We start from the raw sequence: 24,129 nt of genomic DNA, 5'->3' as shown, positions 1-24,129 counted from the left end.
TCAATATTAAGAAAAATCCACCCATCCAGTATGCTAATGCATAAGAACAATTCTCCCTATATAGGAATTACTCGTGTGACTTCCTTATGCATGTGTCAAATCCCTTGGCAATCTAGTCTTGTTTCATTGATAAGCGGGGAGCCCCCCCGGCAGCCCCTCCATACTGCCCTTGCTGCTACTTCTCATCCTTACCAACCCCCCACATATAAAAGCAGTAAAGAAAATCATTTTTTTAAACTTTTTCGACCACAACTTTTTTTGCGGCAACTTTTGCACTGGATACCCCAGCAACTTCACCCTAGTTCTCTTTGTCCCAAAAAAGACGTAACGCTGCGCACCTGAATAGACCATTAAGCCCTGAACTAAAGAACTGTCAAGAACCGTTACAGGCTACCTCTGATTTCAGTTATGTTGGACAGAATCGAGGGGGGCAAGCATATTCACAAAATTGGATGTTAGAGAAGCCTGTCGTTTGGTGTTGGTGAGCAATATTGACTAGTGGAAAACAGCCTTTTAGAACCTAATTCGATCTGTACGAGTACCCAGTTATGCCATTTGGTCTGTGTAGCGCTGAAGCAACCTTCCAATTTTTCATCATTGCGATCCTGGGGTAATTTCTGGATGTGTTTATAGTGGCATAATTGGATGACAGCAGCATACCTTTTCTCCATAAATGTTACGCAACATGAAAAGCATGTGAAGCTGGTGTTAGGAACCACAGAGAAAACCATCTATTTGCCAAATTGGAAGAAAGTTCCATGCAGAGATTGTGGACATATTAGGATTTGTTATTTCCCCAAGAGGTTTGGAGCATTAATCTTGCAAATCCAAGCCATCAAGGCGTGGACTAAGACTGCTTGCGTAAGATATACAGAATTTCCCGGGGTTCTCAAATTTCTATCGCAGATTTATGCTGTGACTTTTCTCAGTTGGTTGCACCATATTGCTTAAGAAAGGGGCATGATTCCGTTGGACACCAGAGGCAGAGAGAAAGTTCAACTTCTTAAGGATCGATTCACTACCGACCTGATCTTCTTAAATCCAGAAATACATCAACCGTTCCTTTTGGAGGCGTTTGCATCAAATCTGGCTCTAAGTGCAGTACTCTTGCAGTTACATATGCATTCAGTGACTTATTTTTCAAAAAGTGGTCATTGTGTCAGATACATTGTATCATTTTAGATAAATAATTGTTCACCATCAAATTGGCATTTGAGGAGTGGATCCACTACTTATTCGGGGCCCAGCACACTGTCACTATGCAAACTAACCATGGAAATGTACTGTTTCTGCAATCTGCAAAGGCATTAACTCCTCACCAGTTAGAATGGCTGCTGTGTTTTGTAGAGTACGATTTCGTCATAACGTTCAAGCCTGGAAGACTGAATGGGAAGGCAGATGCCTTATCTCGTCATTTACCTGGCAGCAAGTGACTATTCAATAACGATCTAGGGCTCTTAATCTCAGAAGAGGATTTCATGGTGGGAGGAACAAGGGTGGGTCAGATCTCATGCCAGAAAATCCTACAAACAGTGTCTCCAGCTCAGATGCGTTCCTGGGCAAGCAAGGTCCCATTCAGGCATATTTAACACTAGGCCGCCTTTTGTAGACTCCAGGTTGTATCTGGCGTCAGAATTTCTGAAAGAGGCAGCTTGAAGGGAGACCTTGGAAGTCTGTCAAAACAATGTATAATAGGAGAGTATGCGATTGGATGCTTCCAATTTTGCAAAGACCTGCTAAGTCTGAGCTCTCTCCCAGTCTGAGGGGAAGAAACTTGCAGGGTTTTTTGTTCATATACTTATTGCACTATGGACATGGCATACTCTTTTGATGGACTTCATTGGGGTACTACTAAGCAACAAGGGGTGCTCAGCTCAACGATTACGCATAGTTTGGAAGTGTAAACGAAGAGTGGACTTTTCAGACCTATTCTTGCCGAATGCAGATCAACTTTGCAGTCTCCCTACTTGTGTGAGGGATTGAAATTAAGATTGGATAAATGGGAGCCAAAATCAACTCCTGGGTATTGTGATGAATCCAGTGGAGTCATCGCGAGTTCCCCAGTGGGGGATCTCCTTCCATCTGGCCAGGAGAAGGCAGCAGCTTCCTGATCCTGACCGACCGGTCGGCTTTATGAGCGAGGATCACATCGGAGGAGATGAAGCAAGGACGCCGCAGATGAGCAGGAAAAGCTCTGAAGACAAAAGGAGCTGCGCAGAAGCTCCTGGGTGTCGGACCACTCATGGAAGCAGCGTTTGTCAGTCCAGACCGGAAGAGGAAACAAGCGGGTGACCGCAGAGCCGCACAGAGTGCTGTAGAGACCTCTGCTGACTTCAGGGTGGAAAGCGAACAAATCGGCTGTTTGAGACGCTGGAAGAGACAGATGAGTCTGCTCAAAGCAGCTGGGGACCCAAGAGGGGGGGGGTGTTCCGACAAGCGCAGCAACCCGCATTTGATTGTTATGAGGTTGTTAATGATGAACAGAGTGCATGAAGAATATTTGAACGCAGTGAAGACACAGACCAAGAGAAACCCCAATACAATACAGGTGCTTGAGAGGTTTGAGCAAGTGCTACTGTAGGCAAATATACCAAGTACCTCAAAGTATAGGCCATTTTAGTGTAACCAATGAACTGTGAAACAATTAAGAGAAGTTCTGGTATTACCAAAATTAGAGACTCTCTCCTGACCTTCCTCACACTCCCTCCTCTTACATTTTACACTCTGCCTACTCCATCATCATCTGCCTCTATCTCACACGTTTGTCACACTAATACTGACTAAGTGCTATCTCTATTGATGAAGGCTAACCCCAGCTGGTCTCAATGTGTCCAACTTCATTGTCTCTGCTAAGCACTCAAACCTATCCTCTATCCTAATTCTCCTTGACCTGTCTGCTGCCTTTGACACTGTTGATCACTCTGACCTCCTTAATACACTTTCGTCTTGCGATTCACAATCAAGCCCTGGCCTGAATTGAATTCTACCTTGCACCTCACCATTTCTGTCTCCTTGAGCAACATCATCTCTCAACTCACTCATCTAACTGTTGGTTCTCCTCTTAACACTATACACTTCTGCCCTTGGGGCACTAATCCCCTCCTTTGGGTTCTCGTACCAACTCTTTGCGGACGACACCCAAATCTTCTCTTTTCCTGAACTCTCCTCTGATTTCTATCAAAATTTCCAAATGTCTCTCTGCCATTTAATATTGGATGGCTTTGCGCACTCTGATGTTAAACTCTACCAAAACAGAAGTACTCTTCTTCCCTGCCAAAAGCTCTCGCTCATCTCTTCCTCTGCCTATCCAGTTCCCACCTGACTACCCTTTTGGCTCCTCGCTCTCCCTGTGCTTCCTCTTCCGCTCTTTCTATCTTCTTGCTCCAGTTGCATGGAATTCTCTTCCCCGGACATCTGAGAAACAGTCCTGATGGATTTGTTCAAAACCAAAGTAAAAGCCTACCTCCCCGCCTCTGAGTTGCCCTCTTAACGTACCTCTCATCTGCCTGCTAGTTAAAATTTTTCCCTCGCCTCTAACCTGCCTCTGTCTCTCACTTCCTCTATTCTAGCACGTCACCCATCCTGGCTATACCGCGTACCTGTACTTAAAAATGTCCAATGTTGGTTGTCCTTAATCTATGTATGTCCACTTATGTATTGTCCCAAATGACTGTTCCATTTACTCCCCGCCACAAACTGGTCAGAATGTCATTCAAACTCACCCCATTGTAAGAAGCTCACTGCTTCCCGTTAAATTTGATTTCTTATCTATTGTACGTTCTTTTGTGATCAAAAGAGCATTGTTCCTCCTGTATATACATTTAAAAAAATTACACCAGGCAGTTGAAGTCATGTAAAGATTCCGGGCAGGAGACTATACTAGGGGATCTAAAAGGAACTATAAAAGAAATCCTGGCAGTCAAGTGTACCAGGTAATTGAGATTGATTAAAGGAACTATAAAAGAAATCCTGGCAGGCGAGAATACTAGGTAGTTGAGATTGAATGAAGATTCCTGGCAGGGGAGTACACCAGGCAATCTGCAGAGTTGAATAATTAATTAAAGTGGACATTTTGCCATTGTAAAGGCTCACTACCCGACTTACACATGCATATTCATAAAATACAATACACCCCAGTGGGGAATGAGACTAGGAGGAAAGGTTGCAAGATTTAGACAAGTTTATATAAAGTTGGCATCCAGAGAACTCTGCTGCCTCGAGAGCGATATGGCAAACATTACAATTACAGAGAGTTATAAAGAAAAACAGCATCATAGATGACACAACTAACATAGGGTGCTACAACAGTGCAGGATTGGCTGGCAAGCAAAGATACATATAGCAATGTAGGCGCTGCATCTTCTGGATTGGTTCCCCAGATGGCGGGAGGGTGAGCATCACAAAGTCCAGCTGCATGTGTCCGGGAGGGGTGAGGGTTAGGTAATGGCGAGATAGAGTTGACACTAACTAAGCTGGCATGAGAAACTACCATTCAATATATAATAAACAACAATCATTAGTATACCTTTGAATAAATCTAGAAAACCTATAAATTGCATGCATGCTATTATACCATCTTTCATTGGGACTTTTATGGGGTACAAGGTGTAGAGGGTTTGTCCTCTGTGATAACCTGGGCGACTGGGTGGTTCTTAGTGCACATCAAGGCAAGTGGGGAGTTGTAATGACGTGTTGGTTTTAGGGCACAATGTATTAAGACACAGAGGTCTGGGTTTATTGGGGGCACTGTGGGGTGGACTGCACAGCAGGGTCACACTTCTGGTACATCAAGAGAATACCCTAAGAGGGCACAGGGTTACATTGGCAGTAATTTTCCAACAGCAGAGGCAAGGGAGCAGGGGCAGGTTAGTGGAGATGGATGAGCTACAAGGCATGGTTCGAGCCGGTTCTCACACAGGACAGTGCTTTCAGAGGAAGGGTGAGATGATACATTGTTATTTGTTTCAATTATCCCCGGCGCATCCGTGAGAAAGGGAGTTGTGAAGCTTTCAGACAGGGAGGAAAAGGTGGGGGCCATGAGCGCGCTATGCACGCCGCTGCAGAGGGGAGAGAAGCCTTTTCTTACTATCGAAGTGAGGCCTAGTTCAAAGATGAAGTTGAGGGCACACAAAATGGAAGCCAATTGTGTCCTGAAATAGCCCCAAGTATGCTAATGTTAGCATACGGGCAATGGAGGCGTCCTTCCACTATTGCACGATCAAGTGGCCCTTAATGTGCAGAATGTGCAAGGGGGGGCCCAAACAACCCCTCACTCCCACACCCCATCCTATTTAAGAAACTAGGGGAAGGGAACCACACTCTGGATCCAAAGTCTTTTCCTTGGAGAACATTTTGCTGGAGTAATTTTTTCATTTTGGCTTTGAACACTTTTTGGCAAACATTGAGCAAAATGCATTTCCTTGCACCCTTTGTTTTGTTTTGGTGTGAAGGTCAGGATGTGACGTTTCGGACACAAGGACGGCTTTTTAGTTGCGGCCTTCCTGACGTAGACTGATCCCTACTTCTGATTTTTAGGTAGGGAAATTCCTCTTAGAATAGGGCCAGCTAGGCAGTTTAGCAACACAGTTTGTTTTAATAAATGTCTTTAGTTGAGAATATGAATCCCATGTGTCTCACTCTCATTTTCAGACCCCTCGCAGTATCCAGCGACCAGGAGCTATCACCGCCGGACAAGGAGCTAGTACATAGCATTCCAAAAATCTAACTTCTACATGAGATGCCAAAATATCATTTTGTCCTTTATTTATGATTCGTTATGCTTTAAATGTTATTGAAATGTGTCCTAATGTTTATTTATAGATTGCCTCTAATGCAGAGTTACATTAACATAGGGGTGTTTGTTCTGCATCAGTTTGCCTGGAGAGCCAAAAGTTGCTCCTGATACCTATTGGTGTCAAGCTCTTCTAGGCTACAAGCAGGAGCTAAATAGCTCCCGCTCCCCTCGATTTCGAATCCTGCAGGTGATCTGAGACAGAGGTTCATAATTGGTTTTGAGGTTTTGGGCTGCTTTCTGCAAGGTTTTAGGAATCCATGCTTGATAAACCTCAGGGTATCATCCTTAAACCAATGTGCAAACGGAGGTAGTTAACCAGGAACTAGGAAAGTGTGTTTGGGGCTTTCTTAGGCCTGTAAAGAGCTGGATGGACTTGATCTGGTTGGCAGAGTTCAGTATAAAACCACTGTTAAGGGCTCAACTATGTCCCCATTCTTCAGTAATCTAGGGACTCGCCCTAAATTTTTGAAGCTCGTGAATGAGGCGTATGAAAATGGGGAAAGCAGGGACCTAGTTATGAGAAGTTACCTCTGCCTAGCTTGGGGGGCTTTGCAATGTAGTGAAATCATTTTGCAAGAAAATGTGTGGACCAATCTCAATTTCCTCCTCGAAATTCGGGTGAGCGATTTGGTGCGACTCTCAACAAAGACTAGAAGATTGAAGAAAATATTAAGTTCAGCCCCTGTTTAACTGGTCCCTTTGAAATAATTAGGATAAGGCTTACCACTAGTTTCAAAAATCATCCTCTTTTTCATGCAACACTTTTGAAACAATGCATAGAGGGAACTCAGTTTCATGATAATCCTCCAACTATCGCTGAGGCGGGAGGACGGAAGTATGAAGTTCACACAATGCTAGTGTTGAATCTTTAAAGGAAGACTGCAGAACGGAATTGATTGTAAATGTTTTGGTCCTAAAGAAAGGTCGTGGAGTTAGCCAGTGATGTCAATTCCTGATCTTAATGACCAGGTTTCACTCCACTCACCCTCAAGGCCTTGCCCTGGAAAGAGGGACTTACTTGGGGGTGGAGGTGTTGTTGGGTCCCAGAGCCCAAGGGTGGGACCAGGCAGTTTTGTTTCATAAGGTGGAATGCTGTTTTGCTTTCAGAAGGGTTTCCATGATGATCTAGATGGTCCCATGGGGGTACTGAATGCACCTGGGTGCTAGAGCCGTTGCAGATGGGGCATGCAAGGTGGTCTGTGGGGTTCTTAGCAGTTCCTGAGGGAATTACCCTGAACCTGCAGCAGACATACCCGTAAAATGCCATTTCAGACCCTCTGTTCTTGGTTACCCACAATGTTACCTACGGGGTTAGTGACTCTTAAATTCCAACAGCTACTTATGAACCACTGAGACTACAAACCCAGATGAAATCAGTACCATTGCCTTTACTGCCTCACTCTCTTCACTAACCCAATACAAATCTAATTGTGCATGCACTAATCATGGCAGTGATCAGAGACTGTTCTAACCTTTTTTTTGTAAGCGAAAAGCTTGGGCAGCTAAAAAACCTTCTCCTGTGCACATGACACAAACTAATGCACAATGTTCAGCTGTGGGAATTTGATAAACTTGCTTTTCGTGTTGTCACTCCTGACCCTACCTTTCAACTTCTAATGTTGACATTTTCTCAGGCTGTGAGACCGGCTCTTCCATTCATGGAATTTTGAACAAATGAAAGGGGCATTGCCTGCTGTTTAGTGGGAAACTTTCAATTAGGTGTGGAACAGGTGTTGGGAATTTCATGAGGTGATAATTGGTTGAATCATGAAAGGCTATTTAAAAATGTTGTTGGAGGCAGTTGTCTCCAGAGCTGTGGTATTTGTGGTGTGTGTTGAATCCAGGGAATTGGTCCCCTCTCCTCAAGGGAGAGCCACTCCATTTGGGATTAGGCAGGTGATCCCGCTAAGCTCAACATCTCTTAGGGGACAGGGCATGCAGGATCCTACTGTGAGTGACCCTCCTTAGAGGACAATCAATCCCCAAAGAGGGAAATGTTATCCTTCCTTTTTCCAAGAGTCTTATAGTTTTGTTGGTTATATGGGAGTTACCTTGTATACTAACTTGCAGACACAGACAACCGGCATGGTTTATGACACTTTTCTGACTCAGTCCTGCTCTTCGAATTGAAAACTGGAGAAAGAACCACCCCCCACGCTGTCCGAAGTATGAATACCCAATGAGCATTGCTAAAAAGAAGGAAGCAAAGCCACAGGGCTGAAAATGGGCAGATAACTCCCAATTGGAGGTGAGGCAGAAGGAATCTAATGCCTGCCCAGCGTAGAGGTTTCAACGGCCGCCGAGCCCACAGGATGTGGACTGTCCCTGTCGAGACACCATGTGGAATATTGTGACCCAAGAAACTGTCGAGCAGTCAAATCAACTCAAGTGATGGATGAACGGCGCAGCGAGACACTGATGCCAAAGCCTTGCAGGAGTTCAGTGGAAAGGGAGCAGCAGCTCCAAAAGGACATGGAACACTGGGGAGGAGCCAGCAAAGCAATATTGCGTCAACCTAACAGAATGCCCACCCAGAGGAACACGACCAGAGAGAAAAGTACACAATTGCCTCAGGGAGCAAAGAGGAGGGCGTAATGACCCATCAGAGACTCAACCGCAAGGCAGGCTAACCATGACCAAACCCCCCAAGGTTTGGTACCAACTACTCGAACCCAGGGTAGTGTAATGAACACTAAAACCCTAGGCAGGGTACCAGAGAGACAGCTCTGAGGCGGGGCAACCATGATCCAACCCCAAGGTGGGGTAATAATAACCAGACCCAAAGGAGGGTTAAATGCAACCAAACTCCAGGGAGGGGTGTAAAACCCAAAACCCCAGAACGAAGTACAAAACAGGAGAGATGGAGCAAAGACACTACTATGAGATTCCATGGTGGGAAGGCCAAGTAGAGGGCCTGCATTGGCCTTGCAAAGCAGGGGTCCCCATGGTTAAAGAAAAACCCACGAGCAACCACCAGATACCTGTTGAGAGAAGGAGAAAGAGTCTAGGAATAGACTGAGACGTAACTGAAAGAGGCGAATATGGAAGAGACACTTGAACTGTTTATTTTTTTGAAATTCGACGATGAGACCCAGGACCCGTCTCGGATCACAAGACATAACGTTGGGGTCAGAAACCAGCCACCATTTCCTTTGATGGGCAAAGGCCTCATTGTACGTTGGTTGAAGTTAGGATCTTGTTTGCTTGTTCTGTTAGCCTGGTAGGGGCTGAATCTGCAATAGATTTGTGGTTCTGTACGACAGACTGCATTTGATTTAGGTCATCATGACAAGAACCCTTAGACTCCTTTGCTTTTATTAGATGAGGGCCAAGCACTTTTTGGTCAGCTTAGGGTTATTATTTTGGTGAAAATAAAGAAATCCTAAACTGAACATACCAACTGGTCAGTCTCCTAATTCTGGCTTTTGTGATGGGTCGTGAGTAAGAATCGAACAAAGTGGCATATTTTGACTGCTATAAACCTTTATTCAAGAAAGAGGTTTGACGAAAACCTACGTTTCTCTATAGCTATGAGGGGGTGCCCTGCCTCAAGAAAAATAACTAGTGTCCCAGTCAGGATGTCCAAAAGTAAAAGTCAGCTGTCCTGTATCCAAAGCCTAAGTTGATCCTCACATTCTAAACTAATCATAATGTGAAAGGGTACGTGTTCTTTTGGCTCTGTCCTGCAGCTATACTTTGCAAGTTCAATTTAAAGTTAAAAAAAGGTGGAAAATGGAAATAAATGACAAATGTTTAGAAGGAAATGAAAGGGGTTCCCTTACCCTAGAATTTCCACAGTTCCTTTACAATACACAGTCTCAAGATATTAACAGATCTTCACTTCCTTCTTCTGGTTTCCAAGGTTCCCCTCGTTCACATAGCTTTCAGCGTTAAGGTATAGCTTCTCCTCTCTTGACAACCACAAGTTTCAGTACCTTCTTTTATGCAGCTCACAACACCAAGAGATGTATCTCTGATTCCTTTGGTAATCGCATGTTATAGTTCTCTGGCTCACAAAGTTCAACTCACAATAATCATGCCATCAAGAGATTGCCCTTCCTCTCTTGAAGAACAGAACTTCCCCTCCCTTGTTCGCAAACTTCTCAAGGTCAAAAGGTGATTTTGCCCCTATTGATAGAACAGTTCAGTTATGTACAGTTTTAGTTTCCCAAAACAACATACCTGGTGTGATCTCCTGCCAGGTTTTATTCAACCATCTTAGATCATGAGGTCTTAGGTCGTCTGACCGAACTGTAACCACTGTTCTTCCCACCCCTGCCATAGTTTTATTTATGCCTGTAACATTCACCTGTAAATCCCTGTCCTCAGACCTAACTGTAACCACTAGTCGCCTTATCTGTTGTCAACGTTTGATTTATGCCTGTAACACTCAAGTTTTCCAGCGCCCAGTTACCTCAGGGTTTGGTGCGTGATACAAATAATAAACAAATACATATCATATTTCTACAAAACACTGTACCCGATAAACACTCCTGCCAGGTATTACTCAAGTTTATTTGTATTATATTGCACAGTCTTGCATTCTCTTCACCAGCCTGGTATACTCTCCTACCAGGGCTTCTCATATGCATAGTCCTATCAATTGGCCTTTGCCAGGCTTCATTTAGTTTTCTCTTTTGCCAATATTGGGTCCCTGATCCTTCCCATTTGGTTGTTGTCAATGCTTGTTCTTTTTCATTACATCCCCTGCTTGGGATTCCCTGCTTTTCCCAGTTTCTTGCTTGCAATATATTTATTGTTCACTTATACGCTCCAGCTCCCTTGTTCGTGTACTCAGAACAGAGATCACCCTTCGCAATCACAATGTGGTGCATGCAGCGAAGCGTGCCGGTTTCCCCCTTCGCTTGCCTGAGCTCACTCGTAGTTTTTGGCTGCTTCGGCGTCCTCCATGGGTGGTGTTCATTGCAGCGGTCTTCCTTCTCTTTGCATCAGCGGCTCCTGTCCCTCCGAGGTTTATCACTGCTCTGGCATTCACAGTATAACCTCCACTGCTCCATGTCCTGTGACAGCGGTCTTCCTTGTCTCGAGTCTCTTCCGCCAGCGTCCTACCGGCTGCTCTTCTGCACACCACAACCCTCCTGCTTCCCGAACCGCATTGGGAAAGGAGATTCTCCATCTTCCTTCTTGGTTCGGAGTTTTAAAGTTCTCGGCACAGGTCACATGCTCAGAATGACTAGACTGCATTGTGTGCTTCCTGCTGTTGTTAATCTGCATTTCAAATGGCTTGTGTCCTCCAACGTATTCCTCATCTTTGACAAATAATGTCCAGCTTCAGAAACATTTTTTGGGAGAGGGCGCCGTGCGTCGATGGCGGCGAATCGATGTCCCTCGAGGGCCTCTGTCGAGGATGACGTCATCAGAGGTTATATGCAGCACGCGCAGCTCCCGTTGGCCTCAGTTCTGTTTTTCCGCAACCGTGTTTGCTTTGTGAGAAACTCGGCATGCCTCATAACTTGTGAAAGTTATATTCTCTATTGTTTTAGAACAACTCAACGATTATGTCTTGTTCATCTACACCTTAGATGTAGTCCGGTTTCAAAAACATTTTAGACTGAGGATCGAACATGTCCTTAACCGACCTGTGTTGAATCTGCCTGTGGTGCCTCGGAGAGGACCAAGATATGAATGCTTGTACCAAGTGCCAGTCCATGACGGGAAAAGCCTTGAGGGAACGAAAGGGGAAGCTTAAGGTAGGAAATGTTTCCAAGTCCCCTAAGCCCCGACCAGCTGGACCTTCGACCGATGAGTCGAGAGGCAACTCTCAACAGAAGAAGGCCAAGCGTGCAAGGTCAAGGAGTGGTTCCCACCACTCGTCTTCTTCGAAGAAAAGGCACCACAGGTCGCCTTCGTCGACATCTTTGTCTGACGGTTCCCCCGACAGGGTTGCATGCCCATCCAAAAAGTCCACACCTGCAGAATGGGAAGCTTTCTGTGTGGAAATGCTAAAAATCTTTGAAAGACAAAGTAATACTCCGACCGAGCATGCTAAGGAAGCCGGAAAGGAGAGGTATCGGCCTAAAATGGGTGCGCTCTCGAGCCCGAGTAAAAGGCGTGATCCGCATCGAGAGCCCTCGACCTCATTCTGAAAAATCGAAGGATCACTCGAGACATGGGGAGAGATCGAGGTTGTCGACACCTTGGTGCCTATAACGTCCATCAGGCCCTCGACCCCGACTAAACCGTTGATGCCAGTGTCAAAATTGAAGCCAAAAGCGTTGACGCCATTGCACCAATTTTGCCAGCTAAACCATTACAACCTAGTGACCTTCCCAAAAAGGCACTGCCAAAGAAAACGTCGACGACTTTGACAACGTCAAAGCCTCTGGTTTCAAAACTAGCAAAAATATATACTCCTCTCCCGAAGAAGGACTTTTTCAAGTCCCTAACTTCCATTTTTGAGGAGGAAGAACGTTCAGATGATAAGATGTCCGTTTTTGGCTTCAGTATGGAACACCTAATGTGCCTGAAAGCCTTATTTCAGAGGAAAGCAAAATGCAAGATCTATATGACAATTTGCACAATGCAAGTGGAATTGACACCTCTCCAGAGCTTGAGTTAAGAAGAACAGAACCAGGGGAGCGTGCTGACTCCTTGTACAGGGAGCTCATGTCTAAGGTTGTTGAATACTTGGGTTGGTCTAGGCCTCCAGCACCAGGTGGCCAGGAATTGGGAGAATCCGGAAACTATTCCGTCAGTCGACAAAAATCTCACCAAAAAATACCGCCCCTCCAGTAGCGACCCCGGCTACCTGTCAAAGCACCCCAATCCGGAGAGTTGGAAGGCCTGAAGGATCTGAGAAAGAGTGACTATCTTGAACTTGTCCTTCATGAGGAACTTGTTCAAGTATCTCAAATCCAAGATGGGTCTCAGTCCTCTGTCCTTTTTGGGGATAAAAAAATATGGGGCATACCAACCATTTTGCTTTCCTCTGAAATAAGGCTTTCAGGCACATTAGGTGTTCCATAGTGAAGCCCAAAACTGACATCTTATCATCTGAACGTTCTTCCTCCTCAAAAATGGAAGTTAGGGACTTAAAAAAGTCCTCCTTTGGGAGAGGAGTATATATTTTTGCTAGTTTTGAAACCAGAGGCTTCGACGTTGTCGAAGTCGTCGACGTTTTCTTTGGCAGTGCCTTTTTGGGAAGGTCTCTAGGTTGTAATGGTTTAGCTGGCAAAATTGGTGCAGTGGCGTCAACAATTTTGGCGTCGATTTCATTGGATCTTCAGGATGCTTATTTTTATGTGCAAATCCATCTCAAGCACAGAAAATACCTGAGGTTCGCGGTTGGCGGCTCGCACTATCAATTTCGAGTTCTGCCATTCGGGCTGACCTCCCCAAAGGTTTTCACCAAACTGATGGTGGTGGTGGCAGCAAGTCTCAGGAGAGAGGGGGGGGGGAATTCACATTTAACCCTACCTGGACGATTGGCTGATCTGGGCGCGTTCTCCAGAACAAGTACGGAATCATCTCAACATTACCTGCCACTCTGTTCACAGACTGAGCTTCTCCCTCAATTTCAAGAAGTCCCATATGACACATTCCCAAAAGCTCCAATACATCAGAGCTGTGATAGATACATCCTCGCGAAAGAGCTCGCCAACTGAGGTGTGGGCTCGAGATATTTTTCAGATGGTAACCAAATTTCAGGGTGCCCAATGTCTTCTTTTTTTTTTAGGTTGCTCTGCCTCATGGCATCCTGCACTTTTCTGGTGCCAGAGACCCACCTGAGAATGAGATACCTTCAATGGGCTCTCAGAACACAATGGTTCCAATTCTCAGGAAAGATGTCGGACCGACTTCAGATTCTATCCAGAGTCTCACAGGATCTTCTGTGCTGGGCCTGCGAGTAAAATATTCTGAAGGGAGAACCTTTTTGGCAACCATGGCTGGAGATTACGGTAGTGACGGACACCTCACTCACAGGATGGGGAGCCCACTCCAACGATTTGACAGTCAGAGGTCGTTGGTCTCCATCAGAGTCCAAACTACACATCAATCTTTTGGAGCTGAGAGCAATCAGACTTGCGCTGAATGCTTTTCTGCCCTCTGTACGAGGAAATAATGTCCTGATAATGATGGACAACACAGTGGCCATGTACTACCTCAACAAGAAAGGAGGTGTAAGGTCACTACCACTATGCAGAGAGGCAATGTAGCTCTGGTATTGGGCAATTAAAGACGGAATCTCCATATCGGCAGTTCACCTAGCAGGGGAGGAGAACATGGCGGAGAATGCTCTGAGCAGGCAGAGCAAAGTCTCCCACGAGTGGGAACTAGCTCAGGAAGTCCTTCAAGAGATCTTCACCCTTTGAGGAACCCCTCAAGTGGATCTGTTTGTGACCAGCGTCAATCAAAAGTGTGAGCAACACTGTTCAAGGGAATTTCCCCCAAGAGGAGCTCTAGGACACGCATTCGTGGTGGACTGCAAGTTTCCACTCCTGTATGCGTTTCCTCCAGTCCCCGTCATTCCTCGTGTAATCGGGAGGTTGAGAAGATTCAGGAAACACATGATCCTAATTGCCCTGGATTGGGCCAGGAGAACTTGGTACCCAGACCTTCTGGTCATGTCCATCTGTCCTCCAATGCGTCTTTCGCAAAGAGAGGACCTTCTCTCGCCGGAGGAGGGTTGGGTTTCTCCATACAGAGGTCATGACTCTCAACCTTCACGCTTGGTTTCGGAAAGGCTGAGATATAAGGATTGGGACCTACTGGATGATGTTATGGAGGTGTTGCTTTCGGCCAGAAGGCCAGCAACAAAGTCTCTGTACCGTTGCCATTGGAATGCGTTTTGCAACTGATGCAGAGAAAAGAATGTTGATCCTTTTCAGTGTGAAACTCTGGATGTTTTTTCCTTTTTGCTTTCATTAGCAAATAAAGGTCTTCAGGTTGGTACCATTAAGGGGTAGTTGGCAGCGCTGTCAATCTATAAGCGCTCCTCAGAAGAAAGTTCTTATTTCAAGATGCCACTGGTGGCTCAATTTCTAAAAGGGCTCACTAATGTGTGCCCTCCATCTCCTTTTCAGGTTCCGGTTTGTGACCTCAACCTGGTTTTGAAATTTCTAATGTGTGCTCCATTTGAACCTTTGCACATATGTCTGTTAAGGTTGTTAACCTTTAAGGCAATACTATTGGTGGCTCTAACATCAGCCCGTAGAGTGAGCGAGTTGCAGGCACTTTCTTCCAAGCCACCCGCTACCATAGTCCACAAGGACACTGTCGTGTTAAGGGTAAAACCCTCCTTCTTGCCCAAGGTAGTTTCGGACTTTCATTTAAGTCAGAAAATGGTTCTACCTGCCTTCTACCCTCCGCCTCATTCTGCTAAGGAAGAGTAAAGGCTTTACATACTGGATCCTAGGAGAGTGTTACGTTTTTACATCTCCAGAATGTCACAGTTGAGAGTGGACGACCAACTTTTTATAGGATACACAGGACACAATTTAGACCAGGCTGTTTCCAAAGAGACCTTGTCTAGATGGATCATTCTTACCATATCTGAATTCTACAGGCTAGTAGGCAAAGACCCTCCTGAAGGTTTGCGTGTTCATGCCAACAGGAGAATGGCTATGTCTACAGCCCTTCAAAGGGGCGTTCCTATTCGGAATATCTGTGATGCTGCAACGTGGTCACCAATACGCGTGTTTACAAAGCATTATTTTCTGGATGCTTCCCATTCTCAAGACATTGCCTTTGGTAAGGCAGTACTTTACTCTGCCCTGGGAAATCCTTAATTTAGTAATTCTACACCCTCCTCCTATCATAAGCAATGCTTTGGGAGTCTGTCAAAGATGAGGAATACGATGGAGGATACGATCCATTCGAAGAAAAAGTTACTTCTCCCTGGTAACGTTCTTCCGACTGGATGTTCCCCCAACGTATTCCTCATCGCCCTCCCAACCTACCCCTCTGTAGAATTACACATGCTATTACAGCTTTCGTTCCACCAAGGCTGAGTACTATCATGCCCTTGTTTATGGGCATATGGACTACACAAGGAGGGAAAAACAGAACTGAGGCCAACTGGCGCTGCGCGTGCTACATGTAAACTCCGATGACATCACCCTTGACGGAGGCCTTCGAGGGACATCGACTCAACGCCATCGACGCACGGCACCCTCTGCCAAAAATGTTTTCCGAAGCAGCTGAAGTTGGACATTAAATCTCAAAGATGAGGAATACGTTGGAGGAACATCTAGTCGAAAGAACGTTACCAGGGGTAAGTAACTTGTTCTACTCTCGACCTCTTCTTCATCCCAGTGGCTTCACAGGGATCAATATATATTTACGTATGGCCTTCAACATTCTCGGATACACAGTATGCCATGCAGGTTGGAAATTGATATATTGTATTATTATTAGTCCTTTCAAGTGGGGTATACTAAGCGTTATCCACGGTAAACCGCCTTACTCTCCTGAGGTTGGTCTCCTCCCATGCAGTCCTCCCATAGCTAGTCACCCCCAGGGTCGCAGTCAGCTAGCTTATGCCCTTTCCTAGCCACATGGGGGAAGACTTTCTACCAGGGAGTCAGTGACTGCTTCGTCAGATTTGTCACACATACCATAGGTGCCTTATTTGTAACAAGCTTGTATTTAGTCCTTGCTGTGACATCACATCAAGAGGTAGTGAATGGTGGGATGCAGAAATTGCGATTGGCACCTCATGATTGCCCTGCACTAAATGAACTGCAGTTGGTCATAGAGCACAGTTGCTTGTAATCGTAACAGTGGATAGAGATTTAGGGGAACAGGATGCTGCAGATGGCCGTACAAACAGCTTGTTAAGGGAAGTAATCTAAGACATGTTTGAGAAAGATTGCTGGCTGGATAGTGCAATGTGAACATCAATGGTGGATCCAATGTAGACTAGTAATGGAAGTAAGCCAGTTTGTTGATCATTTTCATAATGTCCGTCAGCCTGCATTACACCCTGCATGATTAACTTTTACAAACTTCAACGGGAATGTTCTGATATGTGACAGAAAGGAGGTGGCACTGTGCTGTGCTAAGAGCTGCATTGCAAGTATATATTATTGGGACACTGGTTTCTAGTTGCCAGAGGGATATGCGTTGCTTTGTGGGCAACAGGTGCATTCAACAGTTTTATATGTCTGCATGAGAACGGTGATCATTGCTGAAAGGGTATGTATGATGTTGGCACAGTGCTGAGGTTTACTTGGACAAGAGTTACTTGTGGTGATGACTGGTTTCTGGCTAGGCAACAAACGATCTGCACAGTAACCAAGGGGTTATGACAAACCTGGTTGGCATGCTTCCCCATGCACCGTAACAAAGGCAAATGTATGAGTAATTGTGGAAGGTGGCTGTGGGTGTAACCGAATACGATTTACTTTACATGGTTGCAACCTAGAATGCCCATCATGTGGTACTGTGAGGAGATACACCTGGACATGTTAAAAAGGCAAACCAGAAATTCACTGAACGTAACCCTTCTACAATGTTCCTGGTACCATGTGAGGAGGAGGGTTTTTTAAGAGGTTCTGGGAAACTGGTTAACAGGGACACATTCTTGTAACAGAAGGGTTGAAAAAGTATGCTCATAAGTCTGATAGGAGGAGGATTTGTTACTGAGGTTAATGGAGCACATAGGCAAGAAGAATTAATGGTAAGCACCACCCAGTTAAAAGTACAGTGATTGGGTTGACAAAGAATCCAGCCCCACAGGAAGAGCTCGGTATTGCATGGTAGATTGAACTATCAACTAATTGTGTCAAGAAGTCGGATAAGAATGGGGCAGAAGGGCTAGCATTGAGTGCCATTGCCAAGAAGGGAGCTTAAAAAATGGCCAGCACCACGTGTTCCCTGCAACAAGGAGCGACTGTAGAAAATGCAGCATTGAGAGCATTGTGTAAATTGAAGTCCCACAGCACAGTCAGATGCCTGAAGCCAGGAAGTGACAACATCCTTTACTCGGATTAATAGCATGGAATTACATGGTTTATTTAATTTGAGATTTGATTATAAATGGCATTTGTTAAGCAATATCCTGAATCTGTTTAAGTCGGCACATTTAGTTTATTTTGGAGTACCCATTAATATTGTAAGTATTTTTCGGGGATCCAAAAGCAAGCTGTGCATGCCAAGGCTTATGCTTTATAAACATCACTCTCAATTTTGTGACTGGAATACTAGATCATTTTCAGAATGTCCCTAAAGCCAATTAACTTAATGTGGAGATGAATTTGACCAAAACAATTTGCAAAGTTCTGAGACAGAGCTAAAAAAAAAATTAAAAATTCACAAGCAAAATGGTGGAATAAAGATGTGCATTGGTCTTTGGCTCTTAATGGCCTCTAAATTGCAAGATGTTGCCAAATATCAGAGCCTGAAACATTTCAGACCACTTTACATTACGTGTTTGATATCCATTACCAAATATAGAAGGACTGTTAACCACAATGGGAAAAGCAGAGTGGCTTGTTGCTCTCTGCCTCTACTTGGTGTATCAGGTGGTTTGTCTTCCCACATTGGGCCATTTGAGCTCATTTCTCACCAATTTCTGCACGTATTTGCTGCATTCCAGAGTTTCATGTACGCATTGTTGGTTACAACAAAGGCATGTCATACTTCAAGGGTGATGTATTGCTTTTCCTTTGAGAGAAATCATGATACAGACTTCTATTTTGTTTCGAGAATGTTAGCTAAATGTGCTTTAGCCATACAAAGCTCCAAAATAATGTTGTGTGTATTGTGTTTAGGACACACCTACAACCAGAAACGGACACATTCTAAGGTTCAGTTGGTGTAATCCATCATTGAAGTAGATAAAGATCAGTTGTAGTATTTTCTATGGCTTTTTGAGTATTACCATGCATTTATTGTAAGCGTCTGTGGAAAATGCAAGGCTATTCAAAAACTATTATGAAGAGTAATTCATCTTGGTGGGGTGATTGTAAAATAGCTTTCACCAGGATTAAGGTGGATTTGTGATCTGTTGACTGTTAGATATGAAGTGTAGAGCTAGTGTAATGACAAGGCTGCTTTAAGTCAAACGTAAGATGCTCATGTCGTTGTGAATATGTGTGCATCATGGAAATACGATGTAAAGCAAAGAGATTCTGTGTTGGAAAGAGGACATAGTGTTTTGTTAAGTCCAATCCTTTTGGTTAACTGTTTTAAAAGTAGTGTTTGGTATGGAAGAGTATAACGAGGAGCAGAAAATGGCATATGCTAAAGGATGATTCATAGTTGCAAATGAGAATAATTATGTCAGACATCTGGAGTAAGCTAAGCATGACGTGAGGAGAAATGCTGATTCTGCATAAAAGTCTGAGGTTTGTCACAGATGGCCTCAATAGTACACCAACTTCCAAGGACAGTTCAGTGGTTTTTATTGACAGGTTGCTAATGGGCTCTAAGGGCCAGGAGTCCTTCCTTCCCAGGTTATATATTATTGACCTCTACTGTCTAAGTTCTGTCTTTTCTGTGGTGGTGGCCTAAAGACAAAAGCCTTATCTACGTAACTGCCTCAGGTACTTCCTAGATGTGACCTACTCTGCTGCCCTGGTTAGTTCTAGAAATTGGGGTGTGCGTTCCAGAAACTCAAGTCCCAGTCGGTTTTCTACTTCCACACCATGATGTTATTCTCCCTATGTCTCTCTGTCACTCTTTCCTCCTACTCTCCTCCCCACTACTTTATCAACCATCTCTCCTCTCCGTCCCTTACGCTTCCTCTTCTATCCCTCCCATCTTACTCCCTACTATTCCCTTCCACTTTGAAACCACCACTGTTCACCCCTAATACCACTCTCCCCTCATCACAACTACTCTCCCTTCTCCATACTACAACTACTCTCCTCTCTCTACACCACAACTACTCTCCACATCACCACTATGCTCCCCCCTCTCCAAACTACTGTGCTCACCTATCCACACCACTGCTGCTCTTCCACACCTTCCCAATCACCCTCTTTTCACCCCTTCAGTCACCTCTCACTCCCATCTTTCACTACCCATGTAAGGGTGCAGAAGTAGGACAATGGTACACCGTGGTCGGCACATTGAGTATCTCTGGCTCATTTTATAAGTAAGCGTCTGTAGTGTAAAGCAAGTTGCATTTTCCTCGGGTGCATTAGCCTGCTGAGCTAACCATATTACTTATTAGGTCCTTAGATGGCTGCATTAACAGCTAAGACTAACAGCTTATTCGACGTGTGTAATAAAATCTGAAACAGACCTTTATAGATGGATTAGGAATGCTTAGTAGCTCCTACATACCAAGCCTGGTGAGCTACATTGAACGTGCAGGCATCAAAGGGGTGGAAGGTTACATTCATAGCTTGCTAAGGCAGGGCAGAGGCCCAAGTCTAGTAACTAATAGAGACCTGTATTTGAGTGCCTAAAGCATTATAGCGCCTAGATAGCCAGTCCTGTAGTATCAAGACCTTAGCTAGCAGAGTGCAGGCCCGGTAAAGCTTGCTCACTAGGGGTTAATTGCAATGCATACTGTTTCAGGCTTCTCCTGGAATATTCTTTCTTTGCAACCGTGGCTCTGCCATGCTTCGTAAGCAAATCCTCTTTTGCATGAGAAATTGCTGCCTCAACCCAGCCATTACTTATAAGAGACATTCCTGTGTTTTCGCAGATGGGCTCCGAGTTGGGAGGGGAAGAAAAGGGAGCACTTTCGGAAATTCACATAGCTGTTTTTTTTTTACATTAGTAGACATGTTTTGTACTGAGAAAGTTCTAGAATATTGCGTCACGCAGACTGACGGCATGAAGGTACAAGAATGCATGCACACATGACCTGGGGGGGGGGATTCTTCCGTGGACTGGCATCGAGCAAGTGCCCGGAGCTTGATGTACCCCTGCGACTCCTTGTGGCTCTCTCTCTCTTAAGAACTGGCTGAAAGATATGAGGGGAGGCACCTGGATTAATGAGTAGCAGTTTGTTTAAGATGAGCCTGGATCCCCAGCACTAAATATACAAGGAACGTGAGGCTGTGTTCTAATTATTTGTGATTATTCTTAACTTACATTTTTATTCCCAATTGCTGCTAAAATTATATTTTGCTTTCTGTCAAATAAATGTTTAGTTTATGTTGAAAGTATCATCTCTCCAGTTGTGTGTTCATGGCTGTCGCGCAGAGTCGAACCTGTTAGTGGGAGGTGGGAGGTGTGCTATAGTGTGTGGGATGGTCCCAAAATGGTGCTTGCACCCCTTTTCACTACAGCGTCATGTAGAACCAAATGCTGTATGGACAGCTCTGCAGGATTGCGTAGGTGAGGCTGGATGAGTGTGGCTAGTCTGCCATTCGCTGGCATCAAAGCTTGCAGCTATCATGCCAAGGGTCTGCTTCTTTACCTCTGTGCGTCTTAGTAGTTATAGAAAACGTGGCCAAAATCATGTGAAGCAGGTATGGTATGATATATGATATTTTATTTATATCGCGCCCATACACAAGTGTTTCAGAGCGCGACGAGGCAAGGAAGGGGAACAAGGGAGGACAAAACAACAATTTTACTAGGCAAAGTGACATTGAGAACGTGCAAGTGCAGGGGAGAGGGAAGGGGGAAGTGCAAGGGGCAGGGGAGGAGTGGAAAGTGCTGAACATGTGATTTAAAAACAGGTAGTGCGGCCAGCAGGTGGTAAGTGCAAGAATAAGGCGCAGACAAGGGGTGTCTAATAAGTGCAGGAAGGGGACTGTAGGGTTGCAGATACAGACCCACGAGCAAGGGTTGCCAGGAGGCAGTGCGGATATGCGGCTGGGTGGGCAGGGGTCTGGGCCCGAAATCAGAGGGTAGCCAGCTGCCCAGTGCCAAGCAGACAGAGATCAGCAGGGGAAAGGAAGCGCGAAGGCAGAAGCAAAGAGGAAGGTCTTGAGGTGCTTCCGGAACCGAAGATGGTTCTCCTCAAGTTTCAGAGTGGTACTGCGATCAACAGTGGTACTGCCCAAGCACATATAGGCTCTTAAGTGGGGGACAGGAACTGGGTCCCTCCCAACTGTCATGTATTCTGCTTTTTCTGGGGTAGACTTCAGCTTTGGAACCTCAACATTCAGTATTTGACCAGAAGAAGCGGTATACAAGGCCAACAGGGTGATTAGAGGTGTGTACAGCATGCATGTGACACCTGGTATGCATACGCTTAGTCAATAGTTTGGCAACAGACCGTTTAGAACAATAGTTTATATAGATAGCAATGTACTAGATACATATAATATTACTATAATGCCAGCGCAAGGACTCAAGCACTTAGGCATTCACTACAGATGTATACATTGTTACTCTAGTGCCAACACAAGGCCTTAAGCAGCTATGCAATAAATGCACACATATATAAAGAGCTTCCTTTTTGAGAATATTGGTTCGATACTTATACTAAGGTTTAATTTATGGAGAAAGGCCTAACGGCCAAATAAAACCCCATCTTTTTACATAATTGAAAGTCCCAAAAGGTTATTTTGCAGTTAGCTGAATCACAATTAGGAAATAACCCAGTTTGGAAAAGTCCCTTCTCTAATCTCATAGATCAGTTATGCCAAGCAAGTTGGAACATATGACGAGGCTCTAGATAGATGCGGGTAGGACAAGGATCCAATAATATTGTGACGTTTTTTATCAAATAAGATAACCAACAGACAGGACATTGGAATAACTTCAAATGTCTGATGAGGTTACATAAGACCCAATAATAAGGACCCAATTGTGCATGGACATTTTTTACAAATAAAAAGGACCAATAAGTCAACAAGATCTGACAACTATGTTGGTACCCGGTGGAGAAATGTAGGCCTATGCATTTGGCACTACATTTAATTTGCTGTTAGAAATGAAGTAATGTAAGACTCTACAATTTGTACTGACAATTACATTTAATGAGCTCCAAAAGTAGCATATAAAGGGACACAAGATTAGCCTGAGCGGGCAGCATCAGAACAAACCTTAGAAGAAGGAAGAGGTGCCGCCCCATAGCCAACAGGGAAGGTTGAGCAGAGTGAAGGGGCCCAGATAATCTGAAGAGAGATGATACCTACGTGATCTAAAGAAAGAAGATACTCAGAAGATCTGAAGGGTGTAGGAAAAGTTGCCATCTGTCAGCGACTGAAGGTACAGGTATAATCAAGCCGAGCAAAAATAGAATCCAATTCTTTTGGATTATCTTTTTAGAAGCACACATGTGCTATTCAAATTAAATTAATAATTAACATTATACACAGAGGTGCCAGAAAAGGAATTAAAAAAAAGCATTTTATTTTAAGAGTTCCTAGTGAGATACAGAGGAGCATTCTGAGAAGTTCTATTTTTGATTACACAATACACTAAGTAGAGTGATGGAAGGAGCAATTTCAAGCTTATTAGCTTAAAGTCCAAAGACTTACATTATAGGTACACCAAGAAAGGCCAACATTTCATTTTTGATTGATTTGATTGATTCATTATTGGTTGCACAATAACAATTGTTTAAAGAATAGAGATGTGTGTATGATATGACTGTAGATCTTTACTGTGATGCAACAGTGATGAATGCAACATATGCCAGGAAAAGCATTATTTAGGATTGACACTCATGAAATGCTATGCACAATTAATTTAAATAGTAGAACTCAATGATCAAAAATGTATTAGAGACACTATGCTCCCAGTTGGGTGACTTGAATACAGCTTTGTGCGTTGGGAAAGCCCAGGTAAGGGCGAAACAATTGCACATGCCTCCAAATCAAGAATTTTGGCACTCTATGTATAATCAGAAACTAAACTGGTATTAAACCAAAACATTTTCAAGACCAAAACTAATTACTCTCTTGGACCTATGGAAGCTAAGGCGCAGGTACAAACCTAACATACCCATACAATGTAAACCTATATTTTCTGACTAGTGAGTATCAGTCATTGCTAGGTTCTGCTGCAGGGCAACAGTATTGAAAACATACTTTTTCAAGACAAAGGGAAGGCGCGCTGCCCTATACTCACTACCCCCCCCTTTTTATTACATAATAATTATAATTGTTACCTTTCTAAAATAAAGTTCCATTTGTCAGTGAAGAATCTTTGAAATGAGTGGAGCTTCGGACTACGGTTACCATAACTCCTGATCCTACCATTCATTCTCCCCAAACTCTCTCTGCTCTTACAGGATTCCGTCCAACGTGAAGTGGAAGCTGTCCAGCGCAGAGACCTACTCCAGAATGAGGTTGAAACTGGTGCCAAATCACAACTTTGACACCCATAGTGAGGCGAGCGCTCTGCGAGACAACTCAGGTGAGGAGAATACAGGACGACCAGACATGCTCCTAGACTGCCAGTTTGAGTTTACAACTTATTTTGCCAGTGAGGATTCACAGTAGCTGAGGGATCTG

General features: G+C 44.4%; 1 protein-coding gene across 4 annotated transcripts in view; it reads left to right on the top strand.

Annotated features, from left to right (window-relative positions):
• The window catches only part of NBEAL2 (neurobeachin like 2), a 1,179,347-nt gene that overhangs the window by 874,361 nt on the left and 280,857 nt on the right, over positions 1 to 24,129 (top strand). For all 4 annotated transcript variants that reach the window (XM_069645798.1, XM_069645800.1, XM_069645799.1 and 1 more), the window contains one exon: positions 23,907 to 24,031. In XM_069645798.1, coding sequence (XP_069501899.1) covers positions 23,907 to 24,031 — 125 coding nt within the window. The remainder of the gene's footprint in view (positions 1 to 23,906; positions 24,032 to 24,129) is intronic.

This window comes from Ambystoma mexicanum, chromosome 2p (assembly GCF_040938575.1).
Source record: "Ambystoma mexicanum isolate Mex_15411 chromosome 2p, UKY_AmexF1_1, whole genome shotgun sequence".
Lineage (NCBI taxonomy): Eukaryota > Metazoa > Chordata > Amphibia > Caudata > Ambystomatidae > Ambystoma > Ambystoma mexicanum.
Note: the sequence above shows the minus strand (reverse complement) of the source record. Positions and strands in the feature narration are given on the sequence as shown.